This window comes from Sitophilus oryzae, unplaced genomic scaffold, assembly GCF_002938485.1.
Source record: "Sitophilus oryzae breed Bouriz unplaced genomic scaffold, Soryzae_2.0 scaffold_1414_pilon_pilon, whole genome shotgun sequence".
In the NCBI taxonomy this organism is placed as follows: Eukaryota; Metazoa; Arthropoda; class Insecta; order Coleoptera; family Curculionidae; genus Sitophilus; species Sitophilus oryzae.
The window spans coordinates 405,550-423,029 of record NW_022146076.1 but is presented as its reverse complement, the minus strand read 5'-3'; the positions used below and the strand labels follow the sequence as shown (position 1 = coordinate 423,029).

General features: G+C 34.2%; 1 protein-coding gene across 1 annotated transcript in view; it reads left to right on the top strand.

The window, feature by feature from the left end:
• The window catches only part of LOC115876159 (palmitoleoyl-protein carboxylesterase NOTUM), an 85,798-nt gene that overhangs the window by 58,749 nt on the left and 9,569 nt on the right, over positions 1-17,480 (top strand). The window contains exons 2-4 of the mRNA XM_030891845.1: positions 285-487; positions 8,536-8,684; positions 11,582-11,797. Of these exons, the coding sequence (XP_030747705.1) occupies positions 285-487; positions 8,536-8,684; positions 11,582-11,797 (568 nt within the window). The remainder of the gene's footprint in view (positions 1-284; positions 488-8,535; positions 8,685-11,581; positions 11,798-17,480) is intronic.

The window sequence follows — 17,480 nt, the reverse complement described above, 5'->3', positions numbered from 1 at the left end:
TCTTGTAAATTTAATCTAATACCTATGTTGCCATATTATCAAGAAATTATGTTTTTTTCACTAAAAACTAAAAAAAATCCAAAAAATTTCGAATTTTCAAAATTTTTTTTTCGCGAAAAAAACCTCATGGGCGTGTTTCTAGGGTTGAACTATACTACCAGTTAAAATACTTGCACTTACTTCTGGAACACCCTGTATTTTTATAGTATTAAATTGTTATTGTCTTACACCTGGTCATGATTTACAAGTGAATTCAATGAATTAACCTCAAATTTTTGTTTCAGATTATCTCGCTGTGGCTAAGCATATGTGCCACGATGCAATACGTAGATAGCTCTTCACCTACCACCCTAAACCAGCCCATCTACACAAACTCAATACAGAGGGTCGTCACTAACAGGACGAGTTTGAATACAGACATCAAACCATTGAAGAAGGTGTTTCTCTCTAACAGAGCTGTTACGTGTAATGACGGATCACAGGCAGGGTAGGTTACACCATATGGAATATAATATTACCTGACTTTATGAGTATTTAAAGCCTTAAGCTTCATTCAGATCCTCGCAATTAGTGGTTACAATTACACTTTATACCTAATAGTTTACGATCATTCACAATGTTTAAAAAAACAATTAAAATTAATAGAATGTTTGTTAAAACAGCTTGCGTTAGTTGTTTCCATAGAGAAAGCCTAATATTTAGCTTATAAAACAATCAACTTTTGATTTCTAACCACAATTGTGGTGTGTTGGTGGCTGCATTATTAACAAATTCCAGGCAGTTCCATTTTAACAAATTCTGCTAGCCAAAGTAGGGAGCTCGAAGAGCTGCCCTGTTCTTGCTACAACCGAAAGCAAGACAGCTCCAAATAATGTTGCCATGTATGTATTGTTGAATGGAGATACCTGATTGTTGCAAAGAACGATCGGACTATTTTTTAAAGGGCAATTCTGTAAATATCTCATTTTCGTAAAAAAGCGGAGCTGCCTAGTTATTGCAGCCACCCTTTCTGGAAGATAAGCAAAGGCCAAAATGACATTTCTCTCAAATTTTGAATAATAATTAGAGGAAAAGTTAAAAGTTTGATAACTATTTCTACTAATTGAAAATGTCTACCACTAATTTTGGCGTTCTGAATGCTTACATTGAAATTGAAGGAACAAACTTCTACGCTAATTGAAACCACTAATCATCAAAATTCTAAAGTCAAACAAACTTCAAATTATGAATTTTAGTTAGCGTTTTGCCTATAAAAGAAGGAAAAAATGAAAAATTCCGAAATTTGTTTATACATAAAATTAAAAATAATGATTCTTAAAGGTTAAACTTCTAGCTGCTATCGGTAACTGTCTTGGTTTCAACTTTTTTAGAAGGTTTTTCTATTTTTTAAATTTTACAACTTGGAATGTTTTGTCTCACGTCAAATTTTGAGTCAGCTGCTGTTTTAATCGTAATATACTTTTACGATTTTCGTTATAATTATTCGTTTGATCATTGAAAGGCTGATTTTTTCATTTACTGATATTATTAATGTATATAAAATTAAGGGATCAAAAAGATCATGACCTCAGTGATGACAACAAGAAATGAGATCCCACCAAAAATATAAAATGTAAAAAAATACCTAATCTTACAGAAACCGGAAAGAGCGTGGCAAGTTTCATAACCTTTACGAAAATTTGTTGTCCCTTCATCTCATAACTTATCTAAAATGTACCGGTTATGGTGGTTACTATCTTTTTGGTCCCATAAAATTGTTCTTACAAACACTAAATCTATTAATTTTTGGGAATCCATCGTTTTCTACAGCGCGACAGCACAGCTTACAGAATAAGCTGTGGCGACAGAGCGACGAAAACAAAATTATTTGAATCGATCTAGCCGCTCGTTCTAACCGCTCGAGCAGATCGCTTTACTATGTTCACACGTACTTGTCTTCACTGCTTGCTCGCCGCTATCCTCGTCGCTTCACTATGTTCTTAGCCTAACGAAACGACTGTAACGGGAGCATCAACTCCAACAGCGACCGACCAGAGCGCCACAAACGAAAACTCGACCCTCCGAGCGCTCCAGCAGTCGCGCGACCACTGGCACTGGAGCGAAATACGGCACGGTATTAGGTCGGTACCAGTTACATCTCTTCGCGACAGACGAAGCGCTCGAGATCGCGCAACGCTATGCACTTACCAATCCCAGTTAAACTGTTCGTGACCGACGAAATCGCGAGCCTAGGAGCGCGATGGCTGGAGCGAAACACAGCGCTATGCGATTATTGCGGTTCGAACTAACTCCAAGAGCAATAATTATAAATAAGTTATTTGTATTAAATAATTTAGTTTCGTCGTAATTATGATCATCGTTCTTCAGTAACAGGTTCCTGTTTCGTTGTGGAGCGCGACATGTCGTTCCAAAAAAATACCGCTCCAAAATCGCGTTACTCAATTACCGACATCACTAGTTCGCAGTGTTCAAATAAAAAATAATATAACGCCCATGGACAAAAATACGAAAATCCAAATTTAAATTCGAATTTAAAAAATGTGTTGTTTTAGCAGTAAAATATCCGTACTAATTAAAAAAAGCAAAAAATTACCAAAAATGCCTTCAGATCACAAAAATGTGTTTATATTTCTATAAAAAAATTACTCGATAAAGCATAAAATACGCCCTTAAAATCTGTGTACTCAATTTGGAATCACCCTGTATTTTTTTTGTTTTATATTAGTTTTATTTATATTATTATTATTTTTGTAATTCTTAAATTTCATTTAAAATTTATCCATTGCGTTATTATAAAAAATGTTTGTTTATTTATATTTTGTACCAAAATGAATTAAAAAGACTGATTTGAAAGCTCTAGAATTTTTGTCCCAAAATTACCATTTTCGCAACACTGTGTGCAAGAACTCTCAACTACATATTTTCCTGTATTTTCTCGCGTTATTTCCACATTTCCAATTCAACAATGAAGTATTTTTATTAGAAAATGCATTATGTATAAACACGTTTCACAAACAGCGGTAATTCCACTTCACAGAATCAAAAAATCCAAATTTCTCTGCAACAACATTCCCGCGAGCCCATAATCTTCCGTCACTTTTACATTCCTGAAAAATCTACGACGAAAAACAATTAGGTAGAAAAGCAATTATTTTAATCAAACGCCTTTTGAGCGTCACGCACCAACTTCTTTTAAGGTATAATTATTATAGGCGATCGAAATTATATGTCTAGATACGAGATATTATTATATTAGCCTACTTTTAGATATTATTTTTGTAACGGTTGTTTCAAAGGAATGCGCTTATTGTCTTCTAGGAATTACGTCAACTAATGTTAGGTTTCAATAAGTTTAATTATATTAGTGTTAAAGTGTTATCAATTTTTCTTGTAAGAATAATAATATCAAATATTTTGTAATATTATTTGTAGATGGTGAAAAAAGATTGAATCTATTATATGACTTATACCTATTTGAGTCTTTTGTGAAGACTCAAATACGACTAAGGGATTCTGATTTATAGATCATCCTGAGATTCCAATATTTTTATGAATATCATATTGTTTTAGTCGAATATCAATAGACAGGGTTAAAGATGAAATAATTTTCCCTCGGCTTATTGTTTTGGTTTTAATTCGTATTTTTTCAGTTTGTATGTGGAGGACATTAACATCGTGAATAGTTGATAAGAATCCTCTGTCACAGCAATCTGTCTCAATAATAAATGAGATTCTATAAGTTGTTCATATCCAATTTTTTATGAATACTATCAAACTATAACTTTTTTATGAAATTATGAATTTTTATGAATTAAGAAAATTGAACCAATTGGAAGATCCATATACAGGGTGTTTCAAAACAAATGCGAAAAACTTCAGGGGGTGATTCCTTGTTCAAAATAAAGCGTAGTTTGCTTCATAAACGTTGGGTCAAAAGTCAACCATTAGGGAGATATCGCGGTACAAAGATGGCGGAAAAATAATGTTCTTATTTTTTATCTTGAAAACGAAAAGAGATAGACTAATGAAATTTTATGGAAGCATTACTGTTATGGAAACACACTTTCTGGTAATTTTTTCACTTTTTTAAAATGAGTGGAAGGGGTTGAAATAAACTACCCCTATCATTCTTGTTAACGAAATTTAAAGAAAAATCTTATCAAATACATGCAAAAAAATTAATTTGGATAGTTTAGTTTGTTTAGAAACTTTTTTATCTCTTGTATTTTTTTTATAAAACTCACCAATTTGAAATTAAAAAATAAAATGTAAAGCATTACATGTCAGGACTAAAAATATTTTTAGATTAAGAATCTAGTGATAATAATGATAATAATAATAATCTAGATAATAACGTATTGCAGTAGGGTAATGTCAAATAAAACAATATTAGAAACATCCTAAAAAGTGACAGCGGCCGACTAGATTTTTTCCTAAAGAAATTACAGCTGCCCACTAGATTCTTTATCTAAAAATGTTTTTTGTCCTGACATGTAATGCTTTACATTTTATTTTTTAATTTCAAATCAGTGAGTTTTATCAAAAAAACACAAGAGATAAAAAAGTTTCTAAATAAACTAAACTATCCAAATTAATTTTTTTGCATGTGTTTGATAAGATTTTTCTTTAAATTTCGTTAACAAGAATGATAGGGGTAGTTTATTTCAACCCCTTCCACTCATTTTAAAAAAGTGAAAAAATTACCAGAAAGTGTGTTTTCATAACAGTAATGCTTCCGTAAAATTTCATTAGTCTATCTCTTTTCGTTTTCAAGATAAAAAATAAAAACATTATTTTTCCGCCATCTTTGTACCGCGATATCTCCCTAATGGTTGATTTTTGACCCAACGTTTATAAGCAAACTACCCTTTATTTTGAACAAGGAATCACCCCCTGAAGTTTTTCGCATTTGTTTTGAAACACCCTGTATAATATCCATATATCCCAAATAATATATTATTTTTAAGTTTTTTGATTGTGAATTTGAAATCTTAGTGTGCGATCTAATAATATATGCATAATATTAATTGTAGTTATTATAAATAAGTCAACTTCTATAAACTAGTTCCTAAGGCTCTACATAGTCGAAAGGGTTACCACTCTCCCTATTGCACAAATTTATTTTTTGTTCAGTTTTATTTATAGTTCTTTACACTTTCTTCTTGTACTTCCGAATGCAGTTTGTACTCTTTATTGTAAATATTGAGATGTATTGATTTTACTTTTACAAATGACGTCAAGTAATGTCCAACCAATTTTATTCTGGAAATTACACGGGTACTAAAATTATTCTGGAAATAACACGGGTACTCACTCAAATGGTGTAGGAATACTGGTAGATGAGAGCTTAAGCAACTCTGTATGCAATTTTGTGCCAGTGTCAGATAGATGTACGATGATACAAATAGAAGGAACCCCGCTAAACGTGAATATTATCCAGACTTACGCTCCCACTTCAGAAAGTTCAGAAGAGGAATTGGAAAGATGGTACGATGAATTGGAACAAGTATACAAGTTAACCAAACAACATGACATTAATATAATTATGGGCGACATGAACGCAAAGGTTGGCGAAGGACCAATAAATAACATTGTTGGAAAATACGGGCTAGGAGTGAGAAAAGAGCGTGGAGAAAGATTGATAGAATTTTGTCAAGACCACAACATGACAATTACAAACACTCTATTTAAGTTGCCTAAAGGAAGATTATATACCTGGAGATCCCCTCAAGACAATGGCATAAGAATAGTTCGGAACCAGATAGATTTCATTTTAATAAACCAGCGATTTAAATCATCTGTTAAAAGCGCAAAGACGTTTCCAGGCGCAGATATTAATTCCGATCATAATCCTGTTGTTGCAAATATAAGACTAAAATTAAAATTTACTGGAAAAAAACATTCATATAAAAAATAGACATCAAGATGTTGAAAAACGAAGACGTAAAAACAGAGTAGCCCAAGAAGTTAATGATGCTTTTCAGGAAGTGAGAAACAGCGAAGAAGATATAAACACTACCTGGAACGCATTAAAAACACCCTTAGTTAAAGCCACACAAACACATTTAACTGGCCTAAAAACAAAGAAGAAACAATGGATGACGGACGAAATTCTCCAACTTATGGACCAGCGCAGAGAACACAGGTCGAGATGCTATAGCGTAAAAACGTTGCAATAAGGAAATTAATAAAGCAATAATCACAGCTAAAGAAAAGTGGATTTCAGAGAAGTGCGTGGAATTAGAGGACTTACAAAAGAAACACGACTCATTTACATTACACAAAAAAGTAAAAGATTTAACTGGACCAGCACAACGTTTTTGTCCTCTAACAATTATTAACTCAGATGGTACACTGTGTTCAACCGTACAAGAAAAAATACAAGTATGGGAACAACACATGAAAGAACTTTATAATGACTATAGAGAAGAACCAACAGTAAGACCAACGGTTGATCAGGGACCAGAAATTCTCATTAGTGAAGTATTGCAGGCAATTAAACAACTTAAAAACAACAAAAGTCCAGGCCCTGACAATATATATCCAGAAATACTTAAATTAATATCAAAAGAGAACGTAGATATACTGACTAGGCTTTTTAACAAGATCTATGGTAGAGGAAAAGTACCTGATGACTGGCTCCACTCAACTTTTGTACCGCTTCCGAAAAAACCATCAGCTCGACATCTCAGTGACTACAGACTTATTAGTTTAATGAGTCACGCACTGAAAGTGTTACTTAAAATAATACATAACAGAATTTATAAGAAGTGTGAGCAAGAAAGCGGCTATGAACAGTTTGGGTTTAAGAGTGGATTGGGAACACGAGAGGCCTTATTCTGTTTACAATTGATGGCGCAGAAGTGTACAGACCAACAAAAACCAATGTATGTGTGTTTCGTAGATTTCGAAAAGGCATTCGATAGAGTCAAACATACGAGACTTATCGAAATGTTGTATGAGTTGGGAGTTGACAGCAAAGACACTTCTGAAAAATATATATTGGCAACAAACAGCCCACATTAAAATTGAAAATGACAATTCCAATCCAGTCAATATACAGAGAGGAGTAAGACAGGGATGTGTGCTGTCTCCTTCGTTATTTAATGTTTATTCTGAGGCGATTTTTCGGGAAGCTTTCTCTTCAACAGATTGCGGTAGTAAAGTCAACGGCGAAGTCATTAACAACATTAGATTTGCCGATGACACAGTTCTTATTGCCGATTCTGATACTGGTCTCCAGAGTTTAGTGGAACGACTTGAAGGCTCCTGTAAGAAATACGGGATGAAGATCAATTTTCTTAAAACTAAAGTCATGATACTTGGAAAGAACCAAAATGTACCAATTCCTATTAAAATAGAGGGCAATGCCTTAGAACAGGTCTACAAGTTCAAATATTTGGGGTCGTGGATAGTTAACACCTTGAACAACGACGTGGAAATAAAAACCAGAATAGAACAAGCGAGAAATGCATTTTTAAAAATGAAGAACGTCTTCCAGAACCCCAGACCAATCTGGGGTTCTGGAAGACGTTCTTCATTTTTCTGGAACCCCAGACCAATCTAGGTCCAAACCTAGAGTTGAGAACTAGGCTCGTTAAGTGTTATGTTTGGTCAATCCTATTATACGGAGCAGAAACATGGACACTTAAAGTTCAAGAGATGAATCGCCTCGAATTGTTCGAAACATGGATATATCGAAGAATGCTTAAAATTCCATGGACAGCCCATATCACAAATACCGAAGTCTACAACAGAATAGGCAGAGAGAGAGAATTGCTCAATATAATAAAAATAAGAAAAACATCATATTTAGGGCATATATTGAGAAATGAAAAATACCACGTCTTACAATTGATAGTTAAGGGTAAGATTGAAGGAAAGGGAGGTCTTGGCAGGAAGAAACTATCTTGGTTGAGAAACATCAGAAACTGGACTCACCTAACTTTTGAAGAACTTATAAGGAAAGCCGAGAATCGTGAAGATTTTGCCAATGTGATCGCCAACCTCCACGAAAGAGACGGCACGTAAAGAAGAAGAAGAATGTCCAACCCCGCCTCTTGGCGACAGGTCCAGGAACCTCGATAGCCATTATACTGCTCTACCATTTCCAATCCATCTTCCGTGGAAATAATTTGATTGTTTATATTATATTATATTTATATTATTTTTTATTACTTTATTGGATTTGATTTTTCGTATTCGATGTTTTATCCCACTTAGATTAAACATTAAAAAACAGAGCCGGACTTGAAATGAAATTTCTACACCCTATATCTCTGAAACTAAGCATTTTAGGACATACATTTATACGAACTTTTTTACTTATTTGTATCTGCAGAATATGCTGTGGAAGATTCCCGAATACAGTTCGAACCACCCTGTATTTAAACGTGTTGTATTCTTATCTAACCATCTGCTGATTATAATTGGAAAAAGTGCTTTGAATTAGTTTCTCATAAGGTTTAATACTCGGTTTAATATTATAATTTGATAAAAGTTGATTATTATCTATAAAGTTACATTTCTTTTCAGATTTTATTTACGTAAATCTTTCAACAGCAGAAAATGGATCATCTTTCTCGAAGGCGGATGGTATTGTTATGACACTTACAGCTGCAGAAATAGATGGCTGAAACAAAGGCATTATATGACGTCGTCAAAATGGCCCGAAACCAAAGATGGTAAGTAACTATTACAAATGATCGAGAAAATACATATTAAATTTAAAATTTTAACTAAGAGATAAGACGCAATCTTAAAAATTTGTGACATACTTATTTCAACGTCTTAGCAAAAGCCATCTATTGAAAAAGAAGATTGGCATCATGCCACTTCTGTAAAAAAGCTAATTGTGAATTTGTATCTTCTATATTAAATAATTTGCCATTTTGCATGAAAGTGGCAACATAACATCGTTTATGACATAATCTGTACAAGTTTCCGGTAACCAAATTCTAATTAAGCATGTTAATAGTAATGATTATACCCCGCTGGCAAGCAAACCTTTAGGTCGGCGTTTACTTGTATAGGAGTGAGGCGTTATGGCAATCTAGTAAGTCGGAGTGAGCAAAAACACGAAATTATTACGTAACTAAATTTATTACGTAACTACTTAATCTGGCTAGATTCCATGCGCTTGGGAAAATACTCGCCTTCTGTCTTTATTCAGTACATCTTATTTTACTAAGCGTGTTGATCGTACTCTTCTTACACATGAAAACTGGCACCCAAGACGCGAATTGCCGACCCTTAGTAGATTTCATTATAAAGAAAGTTTTTAATTTTTTCTTAACAAAATACAGTAATACCCCGGACTTACGCGATAGGTGGGACTGAGCGCTATCCGCGTAAGTCGAATTCGCGTAAGTCGGGGTACAATTTTGCATATAAAGACATACAAAGTATGTTTAATTGGGACTGGAGACTAAATAAAACAATAATTTAGGAAATAATTAGTATCTAATTCTAAATAATATGACAATACAATATACAAACTATATTAATAGAGTGTATAAACACAATCCGAAGTTATTTTGATGTAGAAGGTTTCATAAATTGTAACAAAGTCGTCTGACGAGTCAATGATTTTTTCTTCTCCCGTAATATCTCCTCGTAGCATCCTAGTAATTTTTTTATTCCATGTTTTGTAACAAAACTGCGCTCTTCATTGGAGTCTATGCTTTCCAAAATTGTTAACCCTTTTTCAATCGAACTGAGGGCTTCTGTCAAGTTTCCAACTGTCATTTGATCTTCTAATTGAACTGGATCCAAAGAATCATGATTATCAATTTCTTCCTCTTGTTCACGCATTGTTATGAGCTCATCAATTGTAAGCTCCTCATTGTGTGAATCCAACAGCTCTTGAACATCATCACTATCCACTTCTAAATTTATTTGTCTACCAAGTTCGACAACGTCTTTGATCACATTGCAAATTTCATCAGGCCCTGACACTAATTCCGCCTGAGTCATAGTGGAGAAAAAAAATGGACAGAGTTTTTTCCAGACGCCATTTAAAGTTTTTTGTGAAATTTCATTCCAAGATTCTCCAATGATTCTCACTGCTTCTAAAACGTTGAATTGTTTCCAAAATTCTTTAACAGAGAGCTCGTTGTTTTGTCTCATAGCTTCATGCAGATGTGCAAACGATCGTCTCGTGTAATAAGCTTTGAATGTTTTGATAACGCCCTGGTCCATCGGTTGAAGCAAGCTGGTTGTATTTGGTGGCAAAAATTCAACTTTCACACGTGGGTCGAAACTAGTTAAAGTAGCAGGAGGATGACCTGGCGCGTTGTCGATTAATAGCATCACTTTAAACGGGATTTGTTTAGACTGGCAATAACGTTCGACTTCAGGTATGAAGTGATGACCAAACCAGTCTTCAAAAAGGGAGGCCGTCACCCAAGCTTTACGATTCGACTTCCAAATCACGGGCAAACCAGCTTTAGATTTGTTTTTCAATGCTCTTGGATTTTCCGAGCGATAAACTAAGAGAGGTTTTAATTTAAAGTCACCAGCTGCATTCGCGCCAAGCATCACTGTCAATCGATCTTTGGCGGCCTTAAAACCTGGAAAAGTTTTCTCTTCACGCGCAATAAAAGTTCTTTTAGGCATCTTCTTCCAAAATAGGCCAGTTTCATCTACGTTGAATATGGTTTGGCTGGTATAGCCACCTTCATTTATCATAGCTTTGAGTTTCTCTGGATAGAGAGATGCTGCCTCTTTATCTGCACTTGCCGCCTCTCCACTTTCTGCAATGCTATGCCAGTTACAGCGACTTTTGAACCGGCTGAACCAACCGTTACTGGCTTTAAACGTTTCATCTTTAGCCATCTCCCCAGCTTCTTCTTTTAATTTCTCAAAAATTTGTTTAGCTTGAAAGCACACCGTGTTCTGATCAATAGGACAATTTTTCACACTTACTTGATTATCACACCATAATTTTAACAATGTTTCCATTTCAGCGATAATACCATGCCGTTTACGAATGATGCTTGAATTCAAAGACTGAGCATTTTTCACAGCTTCGAGAATTTTTTCTTTACTTTTCGTAATTGATCTGACTGTCGATTCCGGAAGTTCATACTTCTTCGCTAAATCACAAATTTTTATTTTTGCATCGTAGTCTTTAATAATGTTAAGTTTACACTCCAAAGATAATGTTTTTCTCTTCTTGTTTAAAGCAAAAGAGTCGGTTCTACTTCGTTTGGATGCCATAGTACTTAGTAAATATCTCAGGTCGTCGCACAACGCACAAAAAAACACAAAATCGTAACTTATGTACCTACGCGCCGATTCGCACTACACGTATGTGCTTGTTGTAAACTGAACGAATAATAATGCGGGCGGGGGGAGTCAGAAACAAACGCCGCCGCTTGACCTTGACTGCACGGCGTTCAAACAAAAAACGAATAGACGAGAAAATTAAATCGCGTAACTCCGAATTCGCGTAAGTCGAGGTAGCGTAAGTCGGGGTATTACTGTACAATAAATATGTATTATTAGGGTTAAGATTGTAGTGGATAAAATATATTATTGTTTTTAATGATTTTTAAACGTTTACCTCTTTTGATTTCAGTCGGTGGTATTCTGTCATCAAACATGGAGGAAAACCCATATTGGTGGAACGCCAATCACGTTTTCGTACCGTACTGCAGCAGCGACTCGTGGAGCGGAACCAAGCGATCGGAAAAACAAGGAATGTTCAGTTTTATGGGTTCGTCTATCGTGCTACAAGTGGTTCGTGATCTAATTCCACTAGGATTAGAGAACAGTACCGATTTGTTATTAGCCGGTGAGTTTACAGAAAAAAAATGAGATTGTGAATTGATAATTTTAATACGAACGCAATATTGAAAAGTGAAAATTAATAATAAAAGTGATTATAGTTATATTAAAATTAAGGAACTATTTTAAAGCATAAAAATGAGAGTTGGTATGTTAGTATATGACATAAATTAGGATTGATTGATATATTCAATTGTTTTTGGTCACTTCCTGTTTTACCGGAAATAACTTTTGATTTTTAAATGGCACCCTCAGTACATTTCTACTTTATTCGATATACTCTGGATAGAATGATATATGTCAAAAGTATGTAGAAATTGTAACATGCGGTTCATAACGATAATTTGACTCAAAATACCTAAGTGTTTTATATAAAGTGTAATAAAATAGCAGGTTAGTCGTGACTGAATAAGTTAAGAAAAAAACTCAAAATTTAAGTAAGGATGCAGTCAATAATCAGCACATAGGCTAATAAAACTACTTTTTCAAATTTGTCAAGCTTTCGAGAATTTTATTCCCATCATCAGGACAGTTTGACTGAGTCAATGAGCAAAAAAACATCTTCTGCACAAAAAGGCCTTAAAAACTAGCATAATCATATGACATTGGAATACAAGGACATTTTTTTTATAAAATATTAAAATACATATCCAACTACATTACTTTTCTGTCAAAGTCACTGTTTGATCGAGCTCGAAACAACAATGTAGAAATTAGTTTAGTAAATTTAAAAAAAAAAATTGTTTTGTGTTTAAAAGAAAAGTAATGTCGTTGAATATGTATTTTAATATTTTATAAAGGAAATGTGTTTGTATTCCAATGTCATATGATGCTAGTTTTTAAAGCCTTTTTGTGCAGAGGATGTTTTTTTGCTAATTGACTCAGTCAAACTCTCCTGATGATGGGAATAAAATTCTCGAAAGCTTGACAAATGAAAAAGTATTTTTATTAGCCTATGTGGTGATTATTGACTGCATCCTCAGTTAAATTTTGAGTTTTTTTCTAAAGTGTAATATATAAAGTGTTTGGTACCAAATTATTCGTAGAAAATGCTTTGATTTGAGATATAATTAAAAATACGATTTGGGCATCTTTTAACCGGTCAGGACACGATCAAAACTATTTTTCCAAGGCTCTTTGATTAAAAAATAGTGTTTTTAACACAGCCATGGCACTCTAGATTGAAATTTAAAATACCATTTGTTTTTAAGTGAAAATATAAAAAGTTGTCATATGATATGTAATTTTATTCAGCGTCATTTTCTATCGAATAAAGTGGAAATATACCGAGACTATAAAAGTTGTAGTCCTTTCCGGTGAAACAGGAAGTGAGCAAAAACAATTGAATACGTCAATCAATCTGAGCTACTTTTGAAACGCACCCGGTATAAGATGTACAAATTATTTATTTAAAAGTATCAACCATTTTAAAACATTATTAATATAAAACTCCTTAGAGAGGGACTAAAAATTTGAAAGACCTGAATAATGCGGAACAACAGTTCCAGTTAGAGTTCTGAACATGACCAAAATGCTCTATAAGATGTACTTTTATTATTCGTTAAAAATATTAGCAATTTAAAATTTCCTTATGTAAGATTCTTAGCTAATTTTCAGTGGTAAACGGCTAATATAATACTTCTTAAAAAATATATATATAAACATAAAAATTGTAAGTACCTATCTCCTTATTGCCTAAATGATCTAGGAGTATATTGAAGAACGAATATGAAGTGAACCTTTAAATTAATATTCTAACTTATTATCCAAATTATGTAAACTTCCGTACCGTTGCAAAACTATTTATTTTAACTTAAGAAAATATGCTCTCAGCATAAAATAAATTATTAAAATTGCCGAATGACATATAATTATCTCACCAAATTTTACAAGTTGCATCATAATGCGAAATATTTTTCGAGATATAATATACCGGCGACTCAAATAATAATAAACAAACTAATTTATATAAAAATAGGTCAAGAAACCTATATCTATATTGTATTATGAAATATACTGGGTGAGTTATTTTTTTTTAAATGTTACAAAGCAACCCATATTTGAATAAGTTTATATTGTTTATATTTATTTGAAATTTGTGTCATTGTGAAAAATAGTATGGCTTCTAAACTATTGCTAACGATATGCATGATTAAACCAGCCATCCTTGTATATTACCAACTTTCTAAGACAATCTAATGAAGTTTTAAGTAAGAATTGTTTGTTCTAATGCCGTCTGCGATGTCGTGTTTTATTTTCATTTTGCGTCTTTTGGTTTAATTTGGTATTTTATCATTCCTGGATCTTCCAGTAGCTCTTCTCCTAATCTATCTTCCTGGCTTGTAGCGTTCCTCCTAATTTTTTCTTTCAAGAATCATACTTCGTAGCTATATACAGGGTGGCCCATCGAAAACGTTCCGCAAGGCATAACGACCAGGGTAATTTTTTTTTTCAGAAAATTCAAAAACACGTCAATTTTGTTTGTGAGGGGGACAACTTTTGCCCCAAAAATGATTGCAAAATCTTCAACCCTTTAAGCGGGGGCGTCATCCCCCAATTTTTTTCAAAAGGGAAGGGGGGTCAAGTGGTACCTCAATGAAAAGGGCTTTCTATTCTCTATACTTTCCGGCTTCGTTTTTGAAAATCGGTCGAGTTATTGAGAAAATATGAAGGTAAGTAATGAGAAGGATACATTTCTTCAACCAATTTGCTGTTTTTTCTTATTATTTCTAGATGTTTACTCATTTTTTCACTTGTCACAAGGTTGAACGATCAGGTGCGGTAGTTGCTAGATAGCTGTTCTGTGACTTATGCGTTGAAGTTCTTCTCGATATCGTTAAATTTTTTAACAATTATTATGGTGTACTCACTTGCAGAAAAAGTAGAAATAATCGAACTTTATTTTAAAAATACAAAATAACAAACTATGAGTGAACGAGTGGCGAATGATAATAATTTTCTATTTAATGTGTGTTTTTTGGATGAGTGTACTTTCTTTTTGAACGGTGTAGTTAATCGGCACAACTGATCGGTACTGGGCTGAAGACAACCCCAGGGTTTTTCACGAGGTGCACACACAAAACCCTCATAAATTGAACGGTTGGGCTGGTATTTTTGGAAATTCTATTGTGAGTCAGTTTAACGATATTGAGAAGAACTTCAACGCACAAGTCACAGAACAGCTATCTAGCAACTACCGCACCTGATCGTTCAACCTTGTGGCAAGTGGAAAATGCGTAAACACCTAGAAATAATAAGAAAAAACCTCAAATTGGTCGAAAGAATCCTTATCCTTTACTCTGATAAATGTTTCAATAAACTTTTCAAATTTCAATCCTTCATATTTTCTCAATGACTCGACGGATTTTCAAAAACGAGGCGGGGTATTATAAAGAATAGAAAGGTCTTTTCATTGCGGTGCCACTTGACCCCCCTTCCCATTTGAAAAAAGTTGGGGGATGACACCCCCGCTTAGAGGGTTGAAGATTTCGCAATCATTTTTGGGGCAAAAGTTGTCCCCCTCACAAACAAAATTGACGTGTTTTTGGATTTTTTGAAAAAATACCCTAGCCGTTATGCCTTGCGGAACGTTTTCGATGGGCCACCCTGTATAAATATATTTATTGGAATAAAGTTGGAAATTCTTTTTGGTGTTCGGCCGTTATATTCTTATCCAATAATATTTCATTTAGCTTTGAAAGTACTATTCTGCTTTTTATTTAGATTAATGGTAAAATTTGCAGCCAATCAAACGGAGTATCAACATCGAGTACTTGTCTAAAGAAAACCAATGCAGGAGTTCTTGGAATAAAATTTTCCAGATGTATGAGTTTTCCAGATAATTGAAGGAAATAGAAGTCGTGTATAGATTGTGTACCTTGAGATGTTTAATCTTAATATTTACATGATAAAGAAGAGTGATATATCTATAAAAAAACGTTCTAATTGTCTCAGTTAATAAATAAAGAAAATGAAAGTTCAATAGTTCAATATAAAAGTCTCAATCGTAAAAAACAATCGTGTATAATCTGTGTACCTTAGAATGTAGAATGTTTAGGAGGGGAGTTAATCACCGCGATCTTGCAGATCTCTATTGTGTGTTCCCCTTTCTTGAGTTATAACTCATCATACAGTCCCAGAGCTTTAACAAAAGTCAGTATCTGAGACGGCTCCACAGAGGCCAGCTCTCCATTCTCGACATCAGTCGTACCAAAGTTCATGGCACGAACGGTTGTCGTTTCGGCGCACTCAGTGATAAGGTGTTCTGGTGTTTCCCCATTTTCCCCACGGAATCTGCATTCGCCGTTGTTTCTCAGCTTCAGCCTACTGAGGTGACAATCCGAAGATTGCTTTTACTTAAATCAAGGAAAACCTTTGATTTTTCTCGGTCGTAAGATCTGAAGAACTTTTTCGAGTGTCTTAGACCGTTGGATATACAGGCCGGACCACCGTAGTAGTAACATAGGCAGAACCGGACGAATTAGCGTATACCCGTCCGCCGGATAAAAAGCAGGCGAAAAAATGCGATAAAATAAAAATACGTAGATATGTGATAAGAATGTTACAGAATTTGTATTTATTCGTGTTTTAATAGCCGAAACGAATACATAGATTCTCGCTACAGCTTTCGTGTAAAATTTATTTTTTAAGTAAAATAATGGATGTTTACGAAGTTCGTGAGAAAATTCAAATTGTCAAACTTTTGTAAACAGGCCAATTCCATCTTTACCTACTATATCAAGAGTTATTAAAAATTTTGAAACACATGGGTGCGTGTCCGCACTAAAACACAAAATGCCTGATGTGTTGATTAATGAAGAACAGGAGTTAAAGCAAGTGTTCGGGGTGGTTTTGTAGGGGAGCATATTATTGGTCCATTTTTTATAAAGGATAATTTAACTGTTGCAAAGTATTTGGACTTGTTACAGCAGCAGATTGTCGCTAGAATTCGTGAGGTATTGGGAGAAATATTCCACAATGTCTGGTTTCAGCAAGATGGTTGCCCTACCCACATTGCCCGTATTGTTCAAGAATATTTGAACAATACTTTTCCCAACCGTTTAATTAGTGAACATGAAACTATTTTGTGGCCCGCTAGATCACCAGATCTTTCTCCCAATGACTTCTTTTTGTAGGGTTATATAAAATCCAAAGTGTATGATCATAACAGCTCTAATAATCTGGATGAGCTTCAAGTAAAAATATGAGAGGCTTTCCAAACTATTAGTCCTAATATGTTAGCCAATGTCAGACGGGGATTTTACGACCGCCTAGGCTTCTGTCTAGCACAAGAAGGTGGTCTTTTTCAACACTTGTTATAACTTTTTTTTATTTAGAGTAATATTTTAGTTTTTTGCGGGTTTAGGGAATTTATTTATTTTTAATTTTGGCTTGTAAACACACTCAAATAATAAATATTTAAGTATTTTTATTTTAAATGTTACCTTAAGTGAAGGTAAACACTTAAAATGAAAATAATAAATACTCGGTACTCCTCGCGTCGTATTCCTAGTGTCACGACCGACCCGTCCAAGCACAACTGCAACTGCGTACTGCCTGACCAGCCGACTAGCCGGCAGTGAATCTGTAGTACGAACGCAAATCGGGTAAACGTAAATTCGTCCGGCAACTTGCTATGTTACTAGTAGCCTGGTCTTCTCTATATGTGTGTGTGTACCTTAAGATGTTTA